At 42.4% G+C, this 26063-nt stretch overlaps 4 protein-coding genes across 7 annotated transcripts in view; 2 read left to right on the forward strand and 2 right to left on the reverse strand.

The window, feature by feature from the left end:
- LOC118377806 (alpha-1,3-mannosyl-glycoprotein 4-beta-N-acetylglucosaminyltransferase B-like) overlaps nt 1-6811 on the forward strand; it is a 29446-nt gene extending 22635 nt beyond the window's left edge. For 2 of the 3 annotated variants that reach the window (XM_052509842.1, XM_035764753.2), the window contains exons 13-15: nt 4859-4934; nt 5389-5501; nt 6060-6811. In XM_052509842.1, coding sequence (XP_052365802.1) covers nt 4859-4934; nt 5389-5501; nt 6060-6077 — 207 coding nt within the window. In that variant the 3' untranslated portion in view covers nt 6078-6811. The remainder of the gene's footprint in view (nt 1-4858; nt 4935-5388; nt 5502-6059) is intronic. The other variant, XR_008119619.1, reaches the window with a different exon arrangement.
- Nucleotides 6812-7678: 867 nt separating this feature from the next.
- LOC118377831 (short coiled-coil protein B) lies at nt 7679-10654 on the reverse strand. Of its 2 annotated transcripts, none has more exons than XM_035764780.2 (4): nt 10257-10654; nt 9006-9077; nt 8829-8909; nt 7679-8734 (listed from the first exon to the last, which is right to left on the reverse strand). In XM_035764780.2, the coding sequence occupies exons 2-4, from the start codon at nt 9022-9024 to the stop codon at nt 8592-8594; spliced, it is 243 nt and encodes an 80-aa protein (XP_035620673.1). In that variant the 5' UTR covers nt 9025-9077; nt 10257-10654; the 3' UTR covers nt 7679-8591. The 2 variants fall into 2 exon arrangements, with proteins under 2 accessions (XP_035620673.1, XP_035620667.1); XM_035764774.2 differs by having other exon boundaries at nt 10249-10654.
- Nucleotides 10655-10793: 139 nt separating this feature from the next.
- On the reverse strand, nt 10794-11905 carry mgst2 (microsomal glutathione S-transferase 2). The gene is made up of 5 exons (XM_035764764.2): nt 11706-11905; nt 11448-11547; nt 11292-11362; nt 11129-11210; nt 10794-11024 (listed from the first exon to the last, which is right to left on the reverse strand). The coding sequence occupies exons 1-5, from the start codon at nt 11764-11766 to the stop codon at nt 10898-10900; spliced, it is 441 nt and encodes a 146-aa protein (XP_035620657.1). The 5' UTR covers nt 11767-11905; the 3' UTR covers nt 10794-10897.
- Nucleotides 11906-15960: 4055 nt separating this feature from the next.
- Nucleotides 15961-25864, forward strand: setd7 (SET domain containing 7, histone lysine methyltransferase). The gene is made up of 8 exons (XM_035764791.2): nt 15961-16126; nt 17692-17821; nt 17942-18143; nt 18308-18497; nt 18590-18671; nt 20370-20487; nt 23868-24025; nt 24587-25864. Exons 1-8 carry the CDS (start codon nt 16015-16017, stop codon nt 24774-24776), a joined length of 1182 nt encoding a protein of 393 aa, XP_035620684.1. The 5' UTR covers nt 15961-16014; the 3' UTR covers nt 24777-25864.
- Nucleotides 25865-26063: the final 199 nt, after the last annotated feature.

Below are 26063 nucleotides of genomic sequence, written 5' to 3' on the forward strand. Positions count from 1 at the left end.
CTGATGGCCTGTGTATGTAATGATGTATGTAATGATGTATGTAATGATGTATGTAATGGGAATATCCAGGTGAACAAAAAGGAGAGCAGTCGTTTAAAAAAAAATTTAAAATAAATTGTACCTTTATTTAACTGGGCACGTCAGTTAAGAACAAATTCTTATTTTCAATGACGGCCTAGGAACAGTGGGTTAACTGCCATTGATTAAATTCAGTACGACACTCCCAGAACGAAAGCATAGAACATGTCTAACAGCCTCTTGGAGACAGGCTCTTTTATATCCTAATCAGACTGTACCAAAATGTTCTGTAAACATCAGCCCGGGAGGCTGCTACAGAATCACACAGTGTTCATAGTGTCATCAACAGAATAATAATCAAGTGTGTCCTTGGTACCTTCGTTAGCTCTGATGTCAATCACTATCAACAGATATGAGAACCAACCATAACGTTCAGTAGCGAGGCTAGTGACCGTCAACCCGCACACAAATAGAGCACGGGACATCGTGTATAAATAAGCTAAGCACTGTGCTAATTACTCTTAACTGAATGTGAACTTTATTCATCTTAAATATTCCCATGAGCAATCTCAATGTAAACCTATGCGATCGCCGTATGCCTTTGGAGGACAACGGAGTTATGCACTAATGCTAGTAGATGCAGGTTGTGTCACAAAGTGCTTAGGGTTATATTGAATGTGTTCCATAGACCTCTGTTCATATTGTGGTTGTGTGGCTATTTACATTGAAAGTATACTAATGCAATGATTGTACTCCCTAGATGGTTCCCTTCTTAATGGTTGTTTTCCATAGAACTATGCAATTGTTGCAGATCTGGTCCATATTTCAGTGATTCATGGGATCGTGAAGAAAATACATTGTAACAATGTTCCCTCTAATCTTTTTCAGCACCAAGCAAATTTCAGGTCTGCTCAGCGCAAATGTGAAAATTGTGAAAATTCTGTGCAACATCCAGCGCGTGTTTACTATGAACACGGAGTCTGTACCCACTTTAAGTTAGTTTCAACCGTGGTCAAGTAGGCTACTGTGGCTATTTGATCATAATGTAGGTCTACCAGAGTGGCCTTACCATCAAAAACAATTTGTTCAACAATTTTAACATGGAAATAGCTGTTCTATCATTCAGCCTACAGTAGCAGCTAATGTGTGGTGTTCAATGTAGGTCGACATTCCATGAGACTTAAAAAAGAAAATCATACAGGTCTTGACATCGTTCGGACAAGGAGGTGACTGAACATGTTGTTGTGTTGTTTGATACAAGAAACCACTTTACAAAATAAAATGCATTATTATTCCCATAGCATTATTCCAGAGAATCAGACAAATGATGCTTCCCTCTGCCTATTGGCTTATTCAAGCCTGTCTGAAAATACAACAGTGCCCCTTTAAGACCAAAAAAACTTTCTTTATCTGACTCGCTTTTCAAAGATGTCTAGAAATGTACATGTTTTGGGCACTAGTAGAAAGCAGTCACTCCCCTATTGCTGACTACAAATGATCTATAACTGGGCTAATAACTCACTAACTAGCAAAGGATATGAATAAAATGTGCACATGTACCTATGTGCAGCTTTAGCTTTGATCCCTAAACAAGTGCATCTACTCACGACTGCTCATGCTGTAAACCCAGTCCAGTTCAAAGTAACTGGCACAGATCCATTTATGGCATTGGTCTAATTGCATATAGGGCTACTGCAACTCTGATTTGTTTATTCCACACCGGTCTGTGTAGAGTACAGGCTGAGTAGTGCGTGTCAGTGCAATAGAATCCTACTCCGATGTGTTCTGCCGACAACAAAATCTTTTGAATAGTTAGTTTTGTTTCGGTATTTTGCATTGAAAGTGGCTAATATTGCATTGATTCGATCACAATTGCCACAGTAAAAGGAAACATTGACAGTATTAACAGGGAAAACTCTAGAACAGTGGTCACCAACCTTTTCTGAGTCAAGATCACTTTGAATCAAAATGCAAGCCGAGATCTACCGCTCTTTTTTTAACATTACTTAAAAAAATATAAGCCTATGCAACATTATCCGTACAGTAGCAATGAGGTTTGTGCAGTAAGCTTTAGGCACAATACACTATCACCGCATATTGGCTTTGCTTGAATTGTCCTGCCAATGCATTGTTGTTCGGGACATTTAAAAAGAATCTATTTCAAAACTTGAGGTAGGCTACAGCATATGATCACACTGGTAATAGATTCGTTGTTGTATTACTTGTGAAGCACAGCTGAGTGAGCATACATTTAAATAATTTGCTTTTTATTTTACTGGGCTGATGGTGCCTCGATCTGATGGTCAGTCTCAGTGGAGGGAGAGAGCAGCAGACTGAGGGTTCGCCTCTCAACATCCCTCCACTCTCCCTTTCCTCCCCTGACACAGACCAAAAAGGGACACCGTCTTCCAGCTGACGCCGAAACTCTGATGGCGAAACTCGCACTGCATTATTTCTGCCTCATGCACAAATTCATGTTGTTATTAATAATAACAACTCTAATAATAATAACAACAATGCAAGCCTATAGATACACTTTGCTACTAATTTATTACTGCTATTCCTGCTGCAGTGCTTGTTGTAGCGCTGAGTGGAAATAGGAAGAACACACATTTTATGGCTTATAAAAGTGTTAAATACAAATTGTTGACAGTGCTGAGAAGGACTTAAACATGAACTCACTCATAAAAACAGCAGCTCTTTGGTGTATTCGTTGACAGTCTCTCTCTGGTCTTGGTTTTAAACGTTTTGAAAACTCACAGTATCATCTTTGATGTCGCTTTCTTTTATGCCTGCTTCGTTACTGCAGACAGACATAGTCATCTGAGCCATCCGATTGGCCAGAGGTACAGTGCCTTGCAAAATTATTCATCCCCCGTTTTCCTATTTTGTTGCATTCAACCTGTAATTTACATAGATTTTTATTTGAATTTCATATAATGGACATACACAAAATAGTCCAAATTGGTGAAGTGAAATGAAAAAATAAGTTGTTTCAAAAATGTAATAAAATTTTATTTAAAAAAAAAAACTACAGAAAAGTGGTGCGTGCATGTGTATTCACCCCTTTGCTATGAAGCCCCTAAATAAGATCTGGTGCAACCAATTACCTTTAGAAGTCACATAATTAGTTAAATAAAGTCCACCTGTGTGCAATCTATGTGTCACATGATCTGTCACATGATCTCAGTTCATATACACCTGTTCTGAAAGCCCCAGAGTCTGCAACACCACTAAGTAAGGGGCACCACCAAGCAAGCGGCACCATGAAGACCAAGGAGCTCTCCAAGTCAGGGACAAAGTTGTGGTGAAGTACAGACCAGGGTTTGGTTATAAAAAAATATCAGAAACTTTGAACATCCCACAGAGCACCATTAAATATATTATTAAAACATGGAAAGAATATGGCACCCCAACAAACCTGACAAAAGAGGGCCGCCCACCAAAACCGGGCAAGGAGGGCATTAATCAGAGAGGCAACAAAGAGACCAAAGATAACCCTAAAGGAGCTGCAAAGCTCCACAGTGGCGATTGGAGTATCTGTCCATAAGACCACATTAAGCCGTACACTCCACCAAGCTGGGCTTTATGGAAGAGTGGCCAGAGAAAAGCCATTGCTTAAAGAAAGAAATAAGCAAACACATTTGGTGTTCGCCAAAAGGCATGTAGGAGACTCCCCAAATATATGGAAGATGGTATGCTGGTCAGATGAGACTAAAATGGAGCTCTTTGGCCATCAAGGAAAATGCTATGTCTGGAGCAAACCCAACACCTCTCAACACCCCGAGAACCTTATCCCTGTGGGGATGTTTTTCAGCAGCAGGGACTGGGAAACTGGTCAGAATTGAAGGAATGATGGATGGCGCTAAATACAGGGAAATTCTTGAGGAAAACCTGCTTCAGTCTTCCAAAGATGTGAGACTGGGACGGAGGTTCACCTTCCATAAGAACAAAGACCCTAAGCATACTGCTAAAGCAACACTCAAGTGGTTTAAGGGGAAACATTTAAATGTCTTGGAATGGCCTAGTCAAAGCCCAAACCTCAATCCAATTGAGAATCTGTGGTATGACTTTTTGATTGCTGTACACCAGCGGAACCCATCCAACTTGAAGGAGCTGGAGCAGTTTTGCCTTGAAGAATGGGCAAAAATCCCAGTGGCTAGATGTGCCAAACTTATAAAGACATACTCCAAGAGACTTGCAGCTGTAAATGCTGCAAAAGGTGTCTCTACAAAGTATTGACTTTGGGGGGGTGAATAGTTATGCACGCTCAAGTTTTCTTTTTTTGTCTTATTTCTTGTTTGTTTCACAATAAAAAATATTTTTCATCTTCAGTGGTAGGCATGTTGTGTAAATAAAATGATACAAACCATCCCCAAAAAACATTTGAATTACAGGTTGTAAGGCAACAAAATAGGAAAAATGCCAAGGGGGTGAATACTTTCGCAAGCCACTCTAACTCAATAGTGCACTTGATTTGCTCTCTGGGCCCACCGGGAAGGCAGAGTTCAGACACATGAAATAGTTCAAAATGGAAACAGTTCGCCTACCTGGTGCGCAGGGCAGCTGAATCGGGTGCACCTATCACCAACAGCCCGAGACGAATAAAAACTAAATAAGAACATAAGGCTTTATCGTTGTTTTTTTTACAGAATTGTTTGGTCATCGACCGGTTGGTGACCACTGCTCTTGAAAGTTGAGTGAAGTTCAATCTCATGCTTCTCTCTGTGGGCTGATAGTCCCAGGGGACTGTGCAGCAAACTCTGGGATACTGCAAGCGTGCACAGTTTAGAGAGAACATTTATTATAACATGGTGTAATGTGTGTTTTTCCTCTCCAGAGCTCAGTGAGAGACAGACTGGTGGGTGGCCAGTCTCCTCAATACAAAGGATCTTATGGAGGCTTCATAGTGATTGGTACATGAGTTTCAATATTCTATATTATTACTAGGACAGGAGTTTTTACTGAACATATGACGTGACCAGGAAAATCTATTTAGAGCCCAGCGTAAGGGGAAATACTCCCATCTCATATTATTACCCAAACACTTGTCAGAGGCAGACACAGCTCCATCAAATTGTTGTTCTGTGTATCAGGATGATTCTGAATCATAGAAATGCAATGACTAGAAATGATCACTCCCCTTCAAGTCAAGGTACCATGATGTATGGATCAGCAGCCATAATGAATGTACCCATGCCATGAATGCTATTTCTATGCCCAGTTTGCCAACGGGCTATGTCCCACTGTGGGCTGTTTTGTACATGACTGGTTGTACTGTTATAATATACTGTATATTCTGGCAGGTGTTCAGAATAATGCTACATTCAGGTGACTGATATGTTTTAAATGTTTGAGTCATGTTTGTAGGTTGCTTTGTGGATGGAGTGGCTGAGGGACAGATAGACGCACAGATGCAGCCCATCTCTGCATTACGTCTACTGGTACAAAGCGACTCTGACATGTGGGTTCTGCTCAGCGAGGTGAGGTGTGTGTGTGTGTGTGTGTGTGTGTGTGTGTGTGTGTGTGTGAGTGAGGAAGTGACAGGAAATAGTTGTTTTATTAGTCAGTCTCAATGATTGAATAGATTTAAAGGTGTTTTGAAACTGCTTCTAGGTGCTCCACCGAAAGAGGAAGAGGACTTGTTTCACTAGAAAAACATGTCACATTCCTACCTAGTTCCCTCTCTAAACTTAGAGGGATCTCTGTGAATTTATTCACAATAACAATGTGTCCTTGGTACCTTCAGTAGCTCTGACGTCAACCGCTATAAACAGATATGAGAACAAACCATAACATTCAGTAACTAGTCAAGTGACCACCCGTACACAAGTGAGTGTCACAAGTAGAGAATGGGAAAACATAAATATGTTAAGCATTCATTATGTTAATTAGTAATAACTTGGGGGGAGAGGGGGGGGTTAGGGATACAATAGTGTGTCTGTGTACTTATGTAATGAGTGGTGACAGTTTGAATTGAACACACTGCAGGATTACATCAGCTAAGGTTGGGTTAACACTCATTCTTCTCTGTCTGTCAGATATTTATTCAACTTTAAGGGGAAGAGATAGGAGACACCTTGGAGGGCATGCGCTGCTCGCATGTAACTCCACACCTGGATCAACAGTGACCTCTATTGGACATACAGTCAATGCAGTTCCTCCAAGCGCCTTACCTTATACTGTATGGAAGCACATAGACACACACTCTGGACGTTCTCTTTACGCACAACGGAGTATTGTTCAACCTTTGACTATACTGTGAATCTGGAGGAGAAAGTGTGTTTTTCTGTTCCTAAATTAGTTTGTCGATCAACTTGAGCACTTCTACATTTGTGGAAGACTTTGTACTGGGCACCAGCTTTCAGCTGTGGCTTTAGTCTCAGTTCTCTAGAGGGATAACATGATTAACATGTACAGGGCTATGATCGTGTAAGAAAGATAGGTTCAGTGAGAGGTGAATGGATTGATACCCTCGGTGAGTAATGGATGCAATGTACTGTGTTGTGTGTGAGAAAAATTATGGACTGGTACAATTGTTTGTATTAGTGTATTATTGACACTGTTTGCGCAAGTGTGTGTGAGTTCATGTCTCTGGCCAAAATGCTGTAGATCAGGTTCATTCCTCAAGTAGCTTTCTTGCCATAGGTGGATTTCTATGTAAATCTTCTGTTGTGTTTCTGGTACTGAACTGCTAGTTTCAATGGGGATCACTGGAGAGCAGCCACTCCAAATGTATATACAGTACATGTGTTACTATGTGCTGTTAATAAAGAACAAACATGAAAACATTCTTGAATGTGTATAAGAATTTAACTGCTTGGCAAATTCTCATTCTTTCCCAACCCTTACAGCAGACAAAAAACACAGGTTACCTCTACTCTCTACAAACAAGAACATTGTCTGACATTACTGACGTACTTATATTCACAGATGTGACCAAGTTGATGAATAGCATTTGCTCATTCAGGTCACAGCTAATGTTCCCCAGCAGGGGCACTACTACTGCACGAGTATAGCAGCTGGGTCAACTCAACAATCACTTCTATGGAGCATATATGGGGAGATTCTTAATTAGTTTTCCTCTCCTCCGGATTTGAAAACACTTCCTCGTTAGCCGGTGGGAGAATACATCCGGGTATCATCAGCTGGAGGAGGCAATCAAGGAGAAGGGCAAACTCCTCCACTAATCAGTTTCCAGCTCATGGAGGACTGAGGATTTGAGGAGAGGACATACTTTTTCCAAATTGAGAATCTCCCAGAGAAATTCCTCTTATTCAATGGATTGACCTTAAAAAGGGAATGACCTTCAATCTAGGGATTTGTATGTCAACTGAATATCAGGCTACAACAGGCCCCAGCAGAGTGTGCCAGAATTTGAAATATAATGTTAACTATAAGAACATGTTCCAGATTGTTGTGAGATACTGAGCCTTGTTAGCTGCTGACATACAATACCTTTACATTTCAACAGATACATTTACAGCATGACCTGACAATGAGATGCAGAATGTCAAAACTCAAAAGTTGGCTGTGCCTCATTTGTCCTTCCGGGCACCCTTAGAGCCCCTGTGGAAGGGTGGAAGATGGAGATATAGTTTAGTGAGAGGACTATGAAGAGACTACACCAGGGGAGAGGAATACCACTACAGGCACTCAATCAAAAAGGCAAAACAGTTTTATTAAAACAAATGTATTTGAAAAGAGCAACATAATGGTCAAATGTACACACCGGCAACGCAATACATACACGGCAGGTTTAGGGTGACTTCCTCTGGATCACAAATGCAATGAATTAACTTTATCCACCAGTGACACATATTAGCAAGCCCCAAATGATTAATTTAATGACAATATATGTGAGACAATACAAGGGCTGAGCTCTGCTTTAACAAATTGTTTGAGGAAAACTTTGGCATTGGAGAGAAGTAATCATCATTGCAATTGAGCCTAGAACTAAAACCATAGTCTAATAATATTGATGACTAACAATATTAAAACATGACAATCTAAATTGATCTAAATCTAAATGATTTAGCCTTTGGGTTGCAAAATTCCAGTAATTTTCCCCAAATTCCCTGGTTTTCCAGAAAAAGATTAAGCAGGAAATCTGGGGATACTCCAACCGGAATTAATGGAAAACCTGAGAATTTGGGGAAAGTTAACAGAATTTTGCAACCTAAACTACAAGGCAATCTGAAATGACACAGTTCCCTTGTCTCTTCCTCCAGGTGAGGTTGTGTAGTGACAGATAATAAACGTATACACCACAAAATAACATCATTTTGCATACAACAACTGTGCAACAATGACAGCAATACTGTAACAAATACAAAAGGGAAAAAGTAACCCAACGTAAAAATGGAAAATTGAGCTTCACTGAAAAAATCTTACAGGGAGCAAAGTGAGGGAAGGGTCTAGGGTTGTCATGATGACAAAGGCATAAACTCTACCAGCTGTAGTTTGGGGGCGGTTATGGGGTGGTATATGGGTTATGAGGGATTTGGTTGAAGGTAGAGGGGGCCAGGGGAGGTGGGTTGGTTAAGGGGGGTTGGGGGTTCCTGGCTGGTCGCTTACTTTCGTTTGCTCTTGGTGTCAGTGGTCTGGAACACGCTGGAGGCAGACATGAGGTTCTCGATATACTGACCCAGAACCTGGTTCTCAGACTTCAACTTCAGGTTCTCCTCCTTCACTGCGTCCACACGCGACGACAGGTCTGACAATGACAACAATGATTTTCAAGGAACTGCAATAACTAACAATTTACTGCTGCATTCGCCTGTCTGTCTGCACACATCCAGATGTCTCACCTTCTAGAGTGTGCTGAAGCTCCAACACCTGGTTTATAAGCCTAGTCTTTTCTTCCAGCTCAGCCTGATTCTCCATGTCACCTACAAACACAAACACAGTGAATTTATTTGCAAACACGTCCACAGGAATCAAATGCTGCTGGCATTGCACATTTCCCAGAAGTGTTTGTCTCTTACCGTCCCCATCGGAGCTCATGGCGAAGTACTCGTCTTCCTTTTTGGAATGCAGGGCTGCGACTTGCAAGGACACTGGAAGTGGACAACAAAAAATGTGAAGGAATGGGATGTAAGGCAAGGTTCAATGACCCCATGACTGACCTCTTCAACTATATTATGTAGTTCAGAAAAGTAGAGGTTTGTGACAACATGGTGCCTGCATGTGTGGATTGATTAATAACAGTTTTAGGATTGAATGACTTGCTGTAAATTATTCAATCAAATCAATGCAACAGTCCCTACTCGTAGGCCTACATTTGATGGCACTGTTCCCCCACTGCTCCGTTCATTCTGCCAGCCAAGTGGTACACTTCCACTTCTGTTTAAGTTAGTTGTAGGCAACATTTCAAGATTTCCTTTCAGCTGCTTTAAAGGGGAAATCTTGGGATTGGTACATACATTTTTGGATTTTAAAATGTAATGATATAGCTATACCCTTTAATTATTGGACAGTCAGTCCTTGCATTAAATTTACATTTGTGTAATTTAGCAGATGCTCTTATCCAGAGTGAGTACATACATTGATACTTGTTTCGTACTGGTCCCCTTGAGAATCGAACACTCAACCCTGGTGTTTGCAAGAGCCATGCTCTACCAACTGTGCCAAGGATATCATGGATGGTCAGTCTTTGCATAGCTCCGTCTCTGAATATGAGAGTGGTTACATTTCTCCAGCCCCATTCCTCAGCTGTTTGCCAAAACAGTGGCGGGGACCGGATGTTGTTTGAACTGCAGATGTCCCCTTTAATTTATTTACATAATATAACACTTGCTGCCTTCAATACTATTAACGTTACCCTATTATTACCCTAACCCTAGCTTTGAACAGACAGATAACGAGATAACGTTAGCTAGGTAACGTTACCTTAGCAAGTATAGTAGCTAGCTAGTGTTAGCTAAAGAATGGTTTTCTGCCCGTAATCACAAAAAGCACATTTAGAAACACTTGTCCACCCAAAGGTGTTATGCTACCGGTAAGGTTATAAATCATGTTCCTCTACCGGCGTCCAGGCTAAGCATCAAAGTTAGCCACGTTAGCAGGCTAGCTGGCCGGTTAGCTAATCTTGCTAGCTACGCCGACAGAGGCCAGCTGGCGAAACAATAACAAACCCTGACAGACCTCTTATTTGCTACCCAGAACAATACTTTCTACAAAACCATTAAAACAGCACAAGTCGACATTGACAGAAAATATGTAACTTACTTACTTACCCACAAAGACCAAGAAAATTATTGAATGTTGTGCTGAAATGGAAAATGACAAGAAAAATAGAACAATCCTGTTCAATGTGTCAAGCGCCACATTCGTGTGATGACGTGCCACGTGTGTCCGCTGGGGGATGACGTAAGACTGACTGATTATTAAAATCTGAGCATAATTGAGCTACAGTAGCTACTAACGCATTTGCATACGCTTCGAACACACCGACAGTGTTTTGCGCACAATAGTATGCAGCATCATCTGGATATATATACAACAAAAGTTCAACATTCACCTTCTGCTATCATTCTGTCAAGCGGTCTACGCATACAGTTTGAGCATACTTCGATAAATCCAATGAATGCACCACACCGAATGCACTAAAACTGCCTCTGCAAAGCAATGCTGAAAGGCAAACGCAGCGTTTCATTGGAAATTACTGTAATTCTGGTGTCCCAAAATGTAAAGACTCTTGTCGGTGTTTTCGAAGTGTTACAATATTTGCTATTGCTCTGCTTTGACTTGACAGTTTGACACACTGGAAAAAGCATGGTCAAACATGATTTTTATTTAGGAGTTTCACAATTGTATAGCACAAAACATAAACGTCACTACCATGGCATTTTCCCTATCCATTTGTTAATATTCATTGCTAATGTGTTACCATCATAGAAACTATTTTGTAAAAGTATTCAAGGAGAATGCCATGAAGAATACCAATGGTGCTCAGCACAGACAAGAAGAATAAGGCACCCAAAGTCAGGTAAAACCCAGGCAACCTAGAAATACAAAGAAAGCTGCATTAGAGTCCAGTTCACATATTCATTAACAGGGGAAGGTATGGTACAGATTAAGCCATGTTCACTTTTTCAAGCAATCCTACCTTTTTTTAGTGGACATTACGTATCCACTGAAATACATGTGCCGAGCCACCATATACACAACACCTCCAAGAACAGCAAGCACTAGGAAGACACAAATGTACAGTATGTAAGGGTATTTTATGGTGCAAAATGTAAGGAATGCTCTAAAACATGCAGAATTACCTTCACTGAAGAGCAGTCCAGAAGTCCACAGCACCACTAGGAAGACTGGGTACAACTCAACATTGTTCTGACTAGGGATGCAATAGGACACACACACATCAGAATTGAGTTATGCAGACACAACATTTAATCTAAAATGATGTTTAGAAATCTTACTGTGCCCGGAATGTTCTCTCAAACTCCGGTGGTCCAGTGACAGTGGGTGGCATGACCTTGTGTGTCATTCTCGCCAGCCCCACCTGTCTCGCCAGGTACCCTGAAGAAGATGCCCAAACAACACTTCAATCTTACAAACTCAAAATTATATAGTTACACAATGTAGGCCTTCATGGGTCTGTTCCAATAAGCAGGGTCATAGATATCCGTATAGTCAACCATATTACAGGGTAAGGCCTGAAAGTTTAGTTTGCTTACCCATTTGAAGGGCAGAAAACAGAGACACGGCAGCCAGCAGAACGGGTATTTCTGTAGTCATGATTTGAGTATAGTTTTAGCCTAAGAGAGATACGGTTTGCCCCACTGTTATAAACTCAGGGTTGGTTTGAGTAACTTCCTTAGGGAAAGTCAAGTCACACCCATTGTCAACAAGTATGTTCTTGTATTATGAATGCCCCAGAGCAAAATGTCTATAGCCCGCCCATAATATTGAGGAGAGGTTGTTTCAGGAAGCTTGGTGAAAACAGGTGGAAGTCCACTTCTGATAGAAAAAATAAAAATATAGTAGACCTATATACAGTACCAGTCAAATGTTTGGACACACCTACTCATTCAAGGATTTTTCTTTATTTTTACTTTTTTCTACATTGCATAATAATAGTGAAGACATCAAAACTCTAAAATAACACGTGAAATCATGTAGTAACCAAAAAAGTGTTAAACAAATCAAAATATATGTTATATTTGAGATTCTTCAAAGTAGCCACCCTTTGCCTTGATGACCGCTTTGCACACTCTCGCTGGTTCTGTACATTATGCATAATATTCAGTATTATATACAGTATGCAATGCTATAGTCATTCAGTGTAGTAGGCTATATTGTCAGAAAAACTTGGATAATGTTGGAGGTGACATGATGACCTCACTGTGATTTGATGTTCTTTAGATCTTTGCCCAGTGACCCCACCGCATGGTTTGGTTGTATAGTGATCGACAGGCACTATGCAGCTCAATATCGGTGATGTCAGAGCATCTTAAATCCAACGTCTGCATTACCATTCAGAATTTGCAGTGATACAGCCCTGCAGAAGTCAGGGCATTCATACTTCTTGCGCTTTGCAGAGCAGTGCAGAGCTGTGTGATGGAAGTTGTCAAGGAAGTGAGTTTGTGTTTATACAGGACCGCCCGCCCCCACCTACCATCAACCAATCATGTCAATGCCGCACTATAAAGCAGACATCCGCATTGTTACAAAATTTGAGAGGCGCACGGCTGTGCGGTACAAACCTCAATTTGGCCTGTACGTGCCTCCGGATCCTCCACAATTGCATAACACCATCCTTACGGCACCTCTAACCACATTTTCGGATAAAGCATAAATTAGCTCTTAGCTGATGAAAAGAGAGCTGTTTTTTTGGGTAGGGAAATGGCGTAAAGTGGATGTTCTGTTTGAATCGGATGACGTGTGGAGTGGAGATGAGAGTGAGAAGAATTTGATTACAGGGGCGAATGCAAAAATAAATAAGAGAAGTAAAGTGGTAGTAAATCCAAATCTAGTTATGAGTTTTTATTGGTTGGAATAACGGTTTGAATCGATTGTGTTACCTGGGAGATCCGTTTGAACTCTCTATTCTTTTTTTGGTGTGTGTTTCTATGGAACAGAACAAGCGTGTTTTGCGCCTCAAGATGTCAGATTGGAATGTGTAGTGTGTGGATCTTCGAAGCAGGGTGTCTATAAATGGTGTTATCTCTGGGGTGGCGCTAGCAGAATGGCACCGACAGAGATGGTCGCCTCGCTTCGCATTCTTAGGAAACTATGCAGTATTTCGTTTTTTTAAATGTATTATTTCTTACACTGTTACCCCAGGAAATCTTAATTCTTATTACATACAGCCGGGAAGAACTATTGCATATAAGAGCAACGGCAACTTACCAACATTACGACCAGGAATATGACTTTCCCGAAGCGGATCCTCTGTTTGGACCACCACCCAGGACAATGGTTCGGATCACAGTAGGCGACCTAAACAACGGCGCCGCAGAATGGGCAGACGGAGCGGTCTTCTGGTCAAGCTCCGTAGATGGGCACATCGCTCACTGCTCCCGAGTATACTACTCGCTAATGTCCAGTCTCTGCATTCTGGATCAATCATTGCTACCAGAAGAAAACCAGCCCCATCGCGGACACCGACATCTTTCTCCCAGACAAACTAAACAGCTTATTTTCTCACTTTGAGGACAATACAGTGCCACTGACATGTCCCGCTACCAAAATCTGCGGGCTCTCCTTCACCGCAGCCAATGTGAGTAAAACATTTAAACGTGTCAACCCTCGCAAGGCTGCAGGCCCAGACGGCATCCCTAGCCGCGTCCTCAGAGCATGCACTGACCAGCTGGCTGGAGTGTTTACGGACATAGTCTATCTCTCCCTATCCCAGTCTGCTGTCCCCACATGCTTCAAGATATCCACCATTGTTCCTGCACCCAAGAAAGCAAAGGTATCTGAACTAAATGACTATCGCCCCATAGCACTCACTTCTGTCATCATGAAGTGCTTTGAGAGACTAGTCAAGGATCATATCACTCTCTACCTTACCTGACACCCTAGACCAACTTCAATTTGCTTTCTGCCCCAATAGATCCACAGACGATGCAATCGCCATTGCACTGCACACCATCCTATCCCATCTGGACAAAAGGAATACCTATGTAAGAAAGCTGTTCATTGACTATAGCTCAGCATTAAACACCATAGTATCTTCCAAGCTCATCATTAAGCTTGAGGCCCTGGGTCTGAACCCCGCCCTGTGCAACTGGGTCCTGGACTTCCTGATGGGCCGCCCCCAGGTGATGAAGGTAAGAAAAAACACCTCCACTTCACTGATACTCAACAACAGGGATGCGTGCTCAGCCCTCTTCTGTACTTCCTGTTTAGCCATGACTGCATTGCCTCAAAAGCCTCCAACTCAACCATTAAGTTTGCAGATGACACAACAGTAGTAGGCCTGATTACCAACAATGACGAGACAGCCTACAGGGAGGAGGTGAGGGCCCTGGGAGTGTGGTGCCAGGAAAATAACCTCTCATTCAATGTCAACAAAACAAAGGAGTTGATCATGGACTTCAGGAAACAGCAGCGGGAGCTCCCCCCTATCCACATCGACAGGACCGTAGTGGAGAAGATGGAAAGCTCCCAGTTCCTCGGCGTACATATCCTTGACAAACTGAAATTATCCACGCGGCTGGCTTCCGGCGCTGTGTTAAGAAGCAGTGCGGGGGGCATCTGGAAAAAAGCTTGTCCGAAGAAGACAAGGAGAGCACTACCATCAGTCCTGTGTCATGCCAACAGTAAAGCATCCTGAGACCTTGTGAGGTTGCTTCTCAGCCAAGGGAGTGGGCTCACTCACAATTTTGATTAAGAACACAGCCATGAATAAAGAATGGTACCAACACATCCTCCGAGAGCAACTTCTCCCAACCATCCAGGAATAGTTTGGTGACAATGCCTTTTCCAGCATGATGGAGCACCTTGCCATAAGGCAAAAGTGATAACTAAGTGTCTCGGGGAACAAAACATTGATATTTTGGGTTCATGGCCAGGAAACTTCCCATTGAGAACTTGTGGTCAATCCTCAAGTGGCGGATGGACAAACAAAACCCCACCATTTCTGACAAATTCCAAGCATTGATTATGCAAGAATGGGCTGCCATCAGCTGCCATGTGGCCCAGAAGTTAATTGACAGCATGCCAGGGAGGATTGCAGAGGTCTTGAAAAAGAAGGGTCAACACTTCAAATATTGACTCTTTGCATCAACTTCATGTAATTGTCAATAAAAGCCTTTGACACTTATGAAATGCTTGTAATTATACTTCAGTATACCATAGTAACATTTGACAAAAATATCTGAAGACACTGAAGTAGAAACATTGTGACAATTAATATTTGTGTCATTCTCAAAACTTTTGGCCAGGACTGTACTTTACAAATGCACTGGATGTAGACAGGAGAAGTATTATATACCAGCTGAGCCAAAATGCTGCAATTGTGTTGGTAAACATCCACCCAAATTTCTAAAGTGTCCTGTTAGGGAGAAGGAGATGGAGGTGGCAAGAATAAGGGGTGTCCAGAATGTCTCCCACCCGTAGGCATTGAGAAGAGTGGGAGAAAGGCATGAAGTTGAAGAAGTAATAGTAGTAGGAGTAGAGACACAAGATGATGTTCCTTGTCAACAGAGGGATCCTGACATGTTCCATGTTAATTAAGAAGGTGAACTTTGTTGCGTTTACTTTGGTTATCAACTGCACAGAGCAAACGGAAATAGAATCGGAGAAAATTGTCATGATTGTGAGTGCAATTGAGCGTTTTTTGGGACTTGAACTTTTCTGCAGAGGCATTACAAGGAATCTTGTTGATGAATGCTCCGTCTCCCCGCAATGTAATATATTATTTTTGTTTTCTTTCAACACCCGGTACAGTAGGTGGCGGCAATACACCTATAGGTGTATTCTGCCATAACATTTTAAAGAAGAAGAAGGAAAGAGCTGAGGGAAGCAGTGTAGTGGTTGATGAAGTGCAGAATATTACAAAATCGACCGCAACACGTCAATTCTCTGCGCGTGTCATCAACGGAAAGGGCCACTATGGACAGCGATGATGATATGGAAGAAGTCGTTGAAGGTACGGAAAAGGCTGACAAACGTATATGCGTCGTTTTTTGTTACATATTTTCCGGTAAACTCTCCGCATAATATACCATGAACAAATTGATATTAGGGTTTTTGACAGGGGTTGTGGGCCCGTCGTGCCCGGGACTTTATTTCCGATGGAAGCACACTCTTCGGGCGAGCGAGGCAGCAGTTGCGACACAAAACTGGGCTTATATGCTTTGACACCCGAGTTAAAATGCAGTTAGAAAAAGTATTACATTGTACTGTAAACGATTTGCGTGCGCTCTGGACGCGTAGGCTACGTCGATACGTTTGCCAAAATTGTAGACTTGACCTAAAGTTTGTCATATCAGGTGCTGCGCTAAATCCGTGACACCTACTAACCGTAGGCCTACTTTCTTTTACGTCACACAATTGTTACTTTTAGAACATATTTTTGTTATTCACAGCCAACATGTGCTGACGCAGTAACATTGTTTTTAGGGAATATCAGGGGTAATTCGTTATGCATAGGGCCAGACGACCGCGTGCGTGCGAGTTCTTGTACATGTTGACAATTCCATATGTAGTTGCTGGCACCTGGTTACTTATATTTTGTTTAGGGTTGAGTTAAACTAAAATAATTAAATATAGCAGACAACCGTTAGGTTCGTCTGCAACACCTTCAGAACCAACTAGTCTTAAAGCTCCTACTCCATGGCCCAAATAGTAATTCATATTAGTTGATGTGGTCCTGATCGCTCGCATAAAAAGGGTTCGATGGCATAGGCTACTCATTCAGTTAAAATTATCACAAGAGCAGAGAAAGGCCAGTGCATTTCGCAACCCACACATGATTTACTGCACACACTCTATGTAATTGTTTGAAACCTGGACGTTTTACCAAATTTAATAAGGCATGTCTTACCTTGCTTTGTGGTAGCCGAGCCAAAATCCGACCATAGTAACGTTGAGGGAATTATTACTCATATGCCATTGAAACCACCATTTCTCTTCGTTTACAAATCAACATTATTCACTAGCCAGAGGCACAAACCTAGTCATATTATATGACTAGGATTGTGCCTTTGGTTGATGAAAGAAATGTCGCTTTGGAAACCAATAGAAGCAAGGTATATTATTACCAACCCTGAAGTGGTGCTGCCATGGCACACAAGTGGTCAGGTTGCCCGAATATCATCAGACTTTGATCAGGACAGCAAGCACAGCGAAGGGTGCATTTATCAGACTTTGATCTGGATCAGGACAGCAAGCACAGCGAAGGGTGCATTTATCATCTGGACTCAGTTTTTCAAAAGTTATCTGGTCGTTTTTGCCAATTGGATAGGATTAAATGCATAGGAATAGAACAGGTGTTCCCATTCAAGTCGATGAGTCATCCATTCTATTTATTCTATGCATTTAATCCCATCTGATAACTTTTGAAAAACTGGGCCCAAATACAGTGAATTGGCAATAATGCAGACTCCTAAATGTGTGGTTCTTTTTCCGAGACGATTTGTAGCAATGGAGGCTGTTGAACTCCAGTGTAAACTGTCTTGTGCCTCTCCAATCCTGATGTGTGTGCGTATCCAGGCCCTCTGGATGAGGATGACCAGCCTCACGGGTTCTGTACAGTCACCTTCTCCTCCAGTGATCGCTTTGAAGGACATTTTACACATGGAGAAAAGAATGGGAAGGGCAAGTTCTTCTTTTTCGATGGCAGGTATGACAGAAAAGCATACACAGTCCATTCAAGTGTGACTGATCTCACTCGCTCGGTCAGGCTCTTATCAAGCTACGTTGCCTTGCCTTAATTAACCCTCTCCCTTCCTCCCCTCCACAGCACCTTGGAGGGGTTCTATGTGGACGATGCGTTACAGGGTCAGGGGGTATACTCGTACGAGGATGGAGGGGTCCTCCGTGGGACCTATATGGATGGGGACCTCAACGGCCCTGCACAGGAGTTTGACTCTGAGGGCCGGCTGATGTTTGAAGGCCAGTACAAAGACAACAGCCGCTGTGGGGAGTGTTGGATCTATTACCCTGTGAGTCATCATACTCACCTGTAACTTATGTTACACTACACAAGTTACATTGAGATGTTATAGGGAGGAGAACCTACCACTAAAGTTGGTTGCTTTTCCATATTCAATAATGAAGAATGAATTGAGTGAACACTCAACTAATTGCTGTCTGTGTGTGTGTCCAGGACCGTGGCAGTGTATTTGGGCAGGTGAACGAGGATGGCGAGATGACCGGTAAAGCAGTGGCGTATGTTTACCCTGATGGCCAAACGGCTCTCTACGGGAGCTTCGTGGAGGGGGAGCTGATCGAGGCTCGACTCGCCGCCCTGGTTTCCATGGAGACCACCAGACCACACTTTGACATTTCATCTGACAGTAAGTGACATGAGACACAGCACAAGTAAACTGGTAGTCAAATATAATGCTATATGGTTTCTAAACTTTCAGCATTTCCTGTTCTTTCTTAGGCCCTGTGTATTCTTATGATAAATCCACTTCCACCTGTATCGCTACCCACACTCTTCTTCCAGACCCCTATGAAAGCAAAAGGTAGGTACAGTACATTCAGACAGTATTCAAACCCCTTGACTTTTTCCACATTTTGTTGCATCACAGCCTTATTCTAAAATGTATTAAATAAATAAAAAGTCCTCATCAATCTACACAATACCCCACAATGACAAAGTGAAGACAGTTTTTAAAAAAAAACATTTTTGCAAATCTCTCTATTTAAAAAAAAAAAAAATACCTTATTTACATTATTTACAGGTATTCAGACTCTTTGCTATGAGATTTGAAATTGACCTCAGGTGCATCCCGTTTCCATTGATCATCCTTGATGTTTCTACAACTTGATTGGAGTCCACCTGTGGTAAATTCAATTAATTGGATATGATTTGGAAAGGCACACAGTTGACAGTGCATGTCAGTGCAAAAACCAAGCCATGCGGTCGAAGGAATTGTCCATAAATCTCCGAGACCGGATCGTGTCGAGGCACAGATCTGGAGAAGGGAAGCAAAAAATGTCTGCAGCATTGAAGGTCCCCAAGAACACATTGGCCTCCATCATTCTGGGCCGGCAGGGCAACCTAGTGGTTAGAGCGTTGGGTTAGTAACCGGAAGGTTGCAAGTTCAAATCCCAGAGCTGACGTTCTGTCGTTCTGCCCCTGGACAGGCAGTTAACCCACTGCTCCTAGGCCGTCATTGAAAATAAGAATTTGTTCTTAACTGACTTGCCTAGTAAAAGGTCAAATTTAAAAAAAATCTTAAATGAAAGAAGTTTGGCGCCACGAAGACTCTTCCTAGAGCTGGCCAAACTGAACAATCGGGGGAGAAGAGCCTTGGTCAGGGAGGTGCCCAAGAACCCGAAGGTCACTCTGACAGAGAGTGACCCACTCTGTGGAGATGGGAACCATATCTGCAAAACTCTACCAATCATATCTGCAAAACTCTACCAATCATATCTGCAGCACTCAGGCCTTTATGGTAGTGGCCAGACAGAATCCAGAAGACAGAAGCCTTTAGAAACAAGATGAAACCAAAATTGAAAACCTTTGCCTGGATGCCAAGCACCACGTATGGAGGAAACCTGGCACCATCCCTATGGTGAAGTGTAGCCTGATGAAGACAGCTTGGCTGTCGAAACGTTGGTAATGGCATTTTTGCATCTGAGCTCCTAGAGTGTGTGGCGGTGACCGCATCATGCTGTGGGGACATTTTTCAACGCCAGGGACTGGGAGACTAGTCCGGCTCAAGGGAGAGATGAACAGACGAAAGTACAGAGATCCTTGATGAAAACCTACTCCAGAGTGCTCAGGACCTCAGAATGGGCCGACGGTTCACCTTCCAACAGGATAACGATCTTAAGCAAAAAGCCAAGACAACGCAGGAGTGGCTTCAAGACAAGTCTCTGAATGTCCTTGAGGGGCCCAGCTGGGCTCCCCATCCAACCTGACAGATTGAGAGGAACGGCAGAGAAAAATTGGAGAAACTCTCCAAATACAGGTGTGCCAAGCTTGTAGCATCATATCCAAGGAGACTCCAGGCTGTAATCAATGCCAAAGGTGCTTCAACAAAGTACTGAGTAAAGGGTCTGAATACTTATGTAAATGTGATATTTCTGTTTTCCATTTTTAAAACATTTGTTTTTGCATAGACTTATCCTATTGGTTTACCGTTGGCTATCGTATAAAAGGGAGAAGCTGATCTGAAGTCAGTTTTGCAGCTTCATTCCCTGTTGTGTCACAGGGTATTTGTGGCAGACTCGCTGATCTCAGGAGCAGGAGAAGGCTTGTTTGCCAAGATGGATGTTGAGGCCAATGTTGTAATGGCCTTTTACAACGGAGTACGCATCACACACTCGGAGGTAAGAGGGAGACAGAGCTGTGTTTGTGTGTCAAATCAAATGTTACTTGTCACATGCTTTGTAAACAACAGGTGTAGACCAACATTGAAATGCTTACTTACGGTCCCTTCCCAACAATGTAGAGGGGGGAGAAATAATAACGCAAGGAAATAATAGACCATGTGTAATGATAACTTGGCTATATACATGGGGTACCAGTACCAAGTCAATGTGCAGGGGTACAAGATAATTGAGATAGATATGTACCGTGGTTCCTCCTTTAAAAGTTGCGAGCGTACACCGTGAGACTTAGGTAATTTGTGGTTTAGTACGGTACTCAGCATCACCACTTCATTGCTCCAGACCAGCGCAATGGGGAGTTAGAGCACTGATTACACTTGAGTGACGCAACGGTCTAATGCAAGCTGTGTTGCTACAAATACCCGTGCTGGCCTCGACTGGGAGACCCATGAGATGACTAGGTTTTTGGTTTCTCTGCCTATAAAATCATTTATAACTATTTCTGTTTAACTGGCTTTATTTACAAATTAGTAACAATGTCTCATCCCATGTCCAAGAATGGCCTTTTTCTCGCTCATTTTACGTTATTTGAAAATGAAATAATCTCCAAAATATTTAAGGGGCATTGCACTAATAATGGCGCTGACTAGGGAAACGTTCCCGCTGTTCTGTTCTTAGTGCCAGTCTGCATGTTCAAACTAAAACAATGTAACTACACTGCTCAAAAAAATAAAGGGAACACTAAAATAACACATCCTAGATCTGAATGAATTAAATATTCTTATTAAATACTTTTTTCTTTACATAGTTTAATGTGCTGACAACAAAATCACACATATTTTTAAATTGAAATCCAATTTATCAACCCATGGAGGTCTGGATTTGGAGTCTCACTCAAAATTAAAGTGGAAAACCACACTACAGGCTGATCCAGCTCAATTGGATTCAGGTCTGGGGAACGGGCGGGCCAGTCCATAGCATCAACGCCTTCCTCTTGCAGGAACTGCTGACACACTCCAGCCACATGTGGTCTAGCATTGTCTTGCATTAGGAGGAACCCAGGGCCAACCGCACCAGCATATGGTCTCACAAGGGGTCTGAGGATCTCATCTCGGTACCTAATGGCAGTCAGGGCTGTGCGGCCCCCCCAAATAAATGCCCCCACACCATGACTGACCCACCGACCAAATCGGTCATGCTGGAGGATGTTGCAGGCAGCAGAACTTTCTCCATGGCGTCTCCAGACTCTGTCACATGTGCTCAGTGTGAACCTGCTTTCATCTGTGAAGAGCACAGGGCGCCAGTGGCGAATTTGCCAAACGTCCTGCACAGTGTTGGGCTGTAAGCACAACCCCCACCTGTGGACGTCGGGCCCTCATACCACCCTCATGGAGTCTGTTTCTGACCATTTGAGTAGACACATGCACATTTGTGGCCTGCTGGAGGTCATTTTGCAAGGCTCTGGCAGTGCTCCTCCTGCTCCTCCTTGCACAAAGGCGGAGGTAGCGGTCCTGCTGCTGGGTTGTTGCCCTCCTACGGCCTCCTCCACGTCTCCTGATGTACTGGCCTGTCTCCTGGTAGCGCCTCCATGCTCTGGACACTATGCTGAAATACACAGCAAACCTTCTTGCCACAGCTCGCATTGATGTGCCATCCTGGATGAGCTGCACTACCTGAGCCACTTGTGTGGGTTGTAGACTCCATCTCATGCTACCACTAGAGTGAAAGCACCGCCAGCATTCAAGTGTCCAAAACATCAGCCAGGATGCATAGGAACTGAGAAGTGGTCTGTGGTCACCACCTGCAGAACAGAACCACTCCTTTATTGGGGGTGTCTTGCTAATTGCCTATAATATCAACCTGTTGTCTATTCCTATTGCACAACAGCATGTGAAATTTATTGTCAATCAGTGTTGCTTCCTAAGTGGACAGTTTGATTTCACAGAAGTGTGATTGGCTTGGAGTTACATTGTTGTTTAAGTGTTCCCTTTTATTTTTTTGAGCAGTGTAATAATGGCATCTTTATGCTTTCATTAATAAAATGATAAAAATACTCTGGCAGTTAGATTTTTTTATTTAGTTATGGATTCATAACGTTTTACTATGGGAATAAATATCACTGAATTACAGAAATATTCTCATCCTCTATATGTAATTGTTCGGTGTAGTCACATTTTTCAATATACTGTAGACCTAACGTAGGCGACATGAGTCTCAGTGTTGAGTAATGTGCTGTTAAAAGTGGTTTAGGTCTTGTTTATTTAAAGAGCATATTGACGTTAGAAGCAATAGCCTACAACAATTTTACTACCGTTTCGCACTGCTCTGAGACAAGCAATCAATGAGAATTATTTTCGGTGAATCTCCGTTTGGGTGTTGGTTAGACTAGAATTACAAAATTAGGTTGTAGAAATGTTATGCTCTTAGTGAAACTTTTAACTAGGCAAGTCAGTTAAGAACAAAATCTTCTTTACAAGGACAGGAGAATTGAACCCCAGTCTCCCACAAGCGTGCCCTACCCGCACGACACCGATTCTTTAGCTAAATAGCCCAGTAAAGTACTCCTGACCGTCACATTGTACAGCGCCATATTTTCCGTTCCATCCTAGAAGGTTTTTTTTGGAATAGAAATACCATAATCTTAATCTAATGAATTAAGCAAGTACCAGTCAAACGTTTGGACACACCTACTCATTCCAGGGTTTTTCTTTAGTTTTACTATTTTCTACATTGTAGAATAATAGGGAAGACATCACAACTATGAAATAACACGTATGGAATCCGTTAAGTACAAATTATTGTAAATAATGACAGCCTACTCCTTCCTCCCCGTCGGGGAATTGAACGCCTGTCTCCCGCGTGTCCGCATTCTCTAGTACAGTCATTATCAAATGCTTCTCAAAGATGCCTTCTGGTGGTCAAACTAGCACCAATTAGCATTAATGGTACCAGTGGTTCACACTTAAATAACGTGCCATAGAATTCTGCGGCAACATGCAAGCTGCGCCGCAGCACGCTGCAAATTTTAAAGGAGGAACCACTGTTGGTATGGGTAAAGTGACTAGGCAACAGAATAGAAAATACATAACAGCAGTGCGTGATGAGTCAAAATAGTTCATGCAAATATGGTCAATGCAGATAGTCTGGCTAGCTATTTGGTTAACTATTTACGTGTGTGTGTTCATGCAAAACCAGCTTAAGCTCTAGGCAATGTTATGTAAAATTTTCACAAAGACCAGGTATTGGCAATAATCATTCACATGGCAAACCAAATACTGTGTATATAGATGTCTGTGCTAAACACAACTTAATTTTCAAATTAAATACTTGTTGTTTTTGTTGTTGTTGTTGTTTGTGGTGTTGCCAACGGTGCTTCCCAGGTAGACACAAGGGATTGGTCCCTGAACGGGAATACCATCTCCCTGGATGAGGACACTGTGATCGACGTTCCACAGCCCTTCCACCAGATGGACAGATACTGTGCCTCGCTGGGACACAAGGCCAACCACTCCTTCACCCCAAACTGCAAATACGACCCGTGAGAATAATCCAAGCATAGCAGGAACAAATATGACCCAACTTGAGAGCAACATGATATTCAGGAGGGTACAATGTTCTGAAGAGTAAAGAGAGAATACATTACATTGCAGATTTTCATACCATTTCTGTACCACACCGGGGTATACGGTGTAACCGAAAGTGCACACAGGGTGTGCTATTAATAATAATTAAACGCACAAAACAATTTCGGCAACAGGGATCTTGAGATTGAATGTCTGTTGTAACCATGAAGCTTGATCTTTACATCTAACCACTTCGCAAGTAAGGTAGCAAACCCAATTCATAGCTGGAGCCCTGTGCTGGATATAATTTATTTCTTAGTTATACTTAACTTATAATTATAAGCAGTGGCGTAGCACGCAGCCCCCGTGAGGCGTGGGTGCCCCAAACCCACAATGTTTTTTTACAGTATTGAAAATCATACCGTTGGTATAAACGATATATATCGTCCGAGCCTAATGTATTCTGTCATGTTCTATACTAGTATATGTTCCATTATTAAAAACGCGTCTTGTCTGTTGTTCATTTGTTTTCTCAGATTCGTCCACCCTCGTTTTGGACCCATCAAGTGCGTCCGCACCCTGCAGGCGGTGCAGAGGGATGAGGAGCTGACTGTTGCCTATGGTTACGACCACGAGCCGTCGGGGAAGAGTGGTCCGGAAGCACCAGACTGGTACAAACAGGAACTGCAGGCCTTCCAGCAAAGACAGGCTACCAACGGGCAGTAAAAAAAATGCACTACTACTCCACTCAATCTACCCAGACAACTACTACAATTAAGCATCTACTACTCCAGTCGTAAACTGCTACCCACCTCCCTGCCCTTTGCACAGGAGCAATAAGTCCCAAATAAAATAATAAATAAATAATTTCAAAATACCGACCCAGTTGGGGCAACTTTCCCTACCTGAACTAATGTTACCCTTACACCCAAACACCCTCTATCTTAACAGTGCTCTCAATGAAGCCCTGTTTCAACCTCCACCTACTCATTGATAACCGCCCTCCTCTAGACTGAACCCCCAGTCATGCTACGGCTGCTCCTTGAGGACAAATGGCACAGACTCTTTCCAAACATTGAAGGATTGTTCCAGAGCTTGGCAGGTGTGATATGTCGCTTCGTATGATATAGGAATGGGACACCGCTGTCTGTATGTGGGTGAGGATGTTATGGTGCTATGGAGATCAGCACTAACCCGGCAACACTTGCACTTAAACACAGGAACATATGGTTTACGTCAAGAGACCAATCAGATGTAATGTACAAGGTTTACTGCTGTATTTGCTGCTTTGTGAGTCTTGTTCTCCCCAACCTGTCTTTTATACGACCTATGGACATGAACTGGTATGTGGCGTGTCCTTGATATTAGTTTGGTAATTGTGATGAAGTTAGACCCCTATCCCTTTTACTCTGCTGTGACAGGATGTGTACTGGCTGTTTAAACCTTGTTCCTGTGTCAATCTAAATCGGTTACAAGACATTGGTGTTGCCAAATATTTTCCCCAACATCACCTGAGTATAGTATAAATTAGATTCTAAATGGTCTCTTGTGCCACTTGGAGTAAATTGACATGGTTGGCCTTCTAACCTTTTTTTGACATGCATTAAATACTAACCAATGATGTCTATAGTTATTTAGTTACATTTATTTATAAACACTTTTCTCACCTTTTGGTTTGTGTTATTGTCAACTCTGCACATGATTCAGACCAATAAGTGAGCTCATCTTTGGAGACTGCTTCTCTTTTGGATAAAAAGGTCAACTGTGAGGGAAGTAGCCCAGACTAAACACAAATAAAGACTACATGAACCATCCCCACTGTGACTTGCAAAGATGTCTTTATTCTAACGTGCTAGTTTTAACAAAGAGTATGTGTAAATTATTCATGTATTGATTAATCTCTATTGGCAATAGTTAAGTACTATTCAAAACCAGATTTGTGTTAGCTCATGAAACACAACATCGCGAGAAGGAACTACCTACTACCTACCAGAATGATGGCCGAGAAGGGGT

Source organism: Oncorhynchus keta, chromosome 4 (assembly GCF_023373465.1).
Source record: "Oncorhynchus keta strain PuntledgeMale-10-30-2019 chromosome 4, Oket_V2, whole genome shotgun sequence".
In the NCBI taxonomy this organism is placed as follows: Eukaryota; Metazoa; Chordata; class Actinopteri; order Salmoniformes; family Salmonidae; genus Oncorhynchus; species Oncorhynchus keta.

Excerpts from the sequence above, each read along its gene's own strand:
- LOC118377831 (XM_035764774.2), bottom strand. Across the intron at positions 8,910-9,005 it reads CATGAGCTCCGATGGGGACG|GTGACATGGAGAATCAGGCT; the intron begins GTAAGAGACAAA and ends TTGTGTTTGTAG. Across the intron at positions 8,735-8,828 it reads GCTTCAGCACACTCTAGAAG|ACCTGTCGTCGCGTGTGGAC; the intron begins GTGAGACATCTG and ends TGTCATTGTCAG.
- mgst2 (XM_035764764.2), bottom strand. The coding sequence starts at position 11,766 with ATGACTACAGAAATACCCGTTCTGCTGGCTGCCGTGTCTCTGTTTTCT. Across the intron at positions 11,363-11,447 it reads GAGAGAACATTCCGGGCACA|TCAGAACAATGTTGAGTTGT; the intron begins GTAAGATTTCTA and ends TTGCATCCCTAG. Across the intron at positions 11,211-11,291 it reads TGGACTGCTCTTCAGTGAAG|TGCTTGCTGTTCTTGGAGGT; the intron begins GTAATTCTGCAT and ends GTGTCTTCCTAG.
- setd7 (XM_035764791.2), top strand. The coding sequence starts at position 16,015 with ATGAAGTGCAGAATATTACAAAATCGACCGCAACACGTCAATTCTCTG. Across the intron at positions 18,672-20,369 it reads GACCCCTATGAAAGCAAAAG|GGTATTTGTGGCAGACTCGC; the intron begins GTAGGTACAGTA and ends GTTGTGTCACAG. Across the intron at positions 24,026-24,586 it reads CCAAACTGCAAATACGACCC|ATTCGTCCACCCTCGTTTTG; the intron begins GTGAGAATAATC and ends TTGTTTTCTCAG.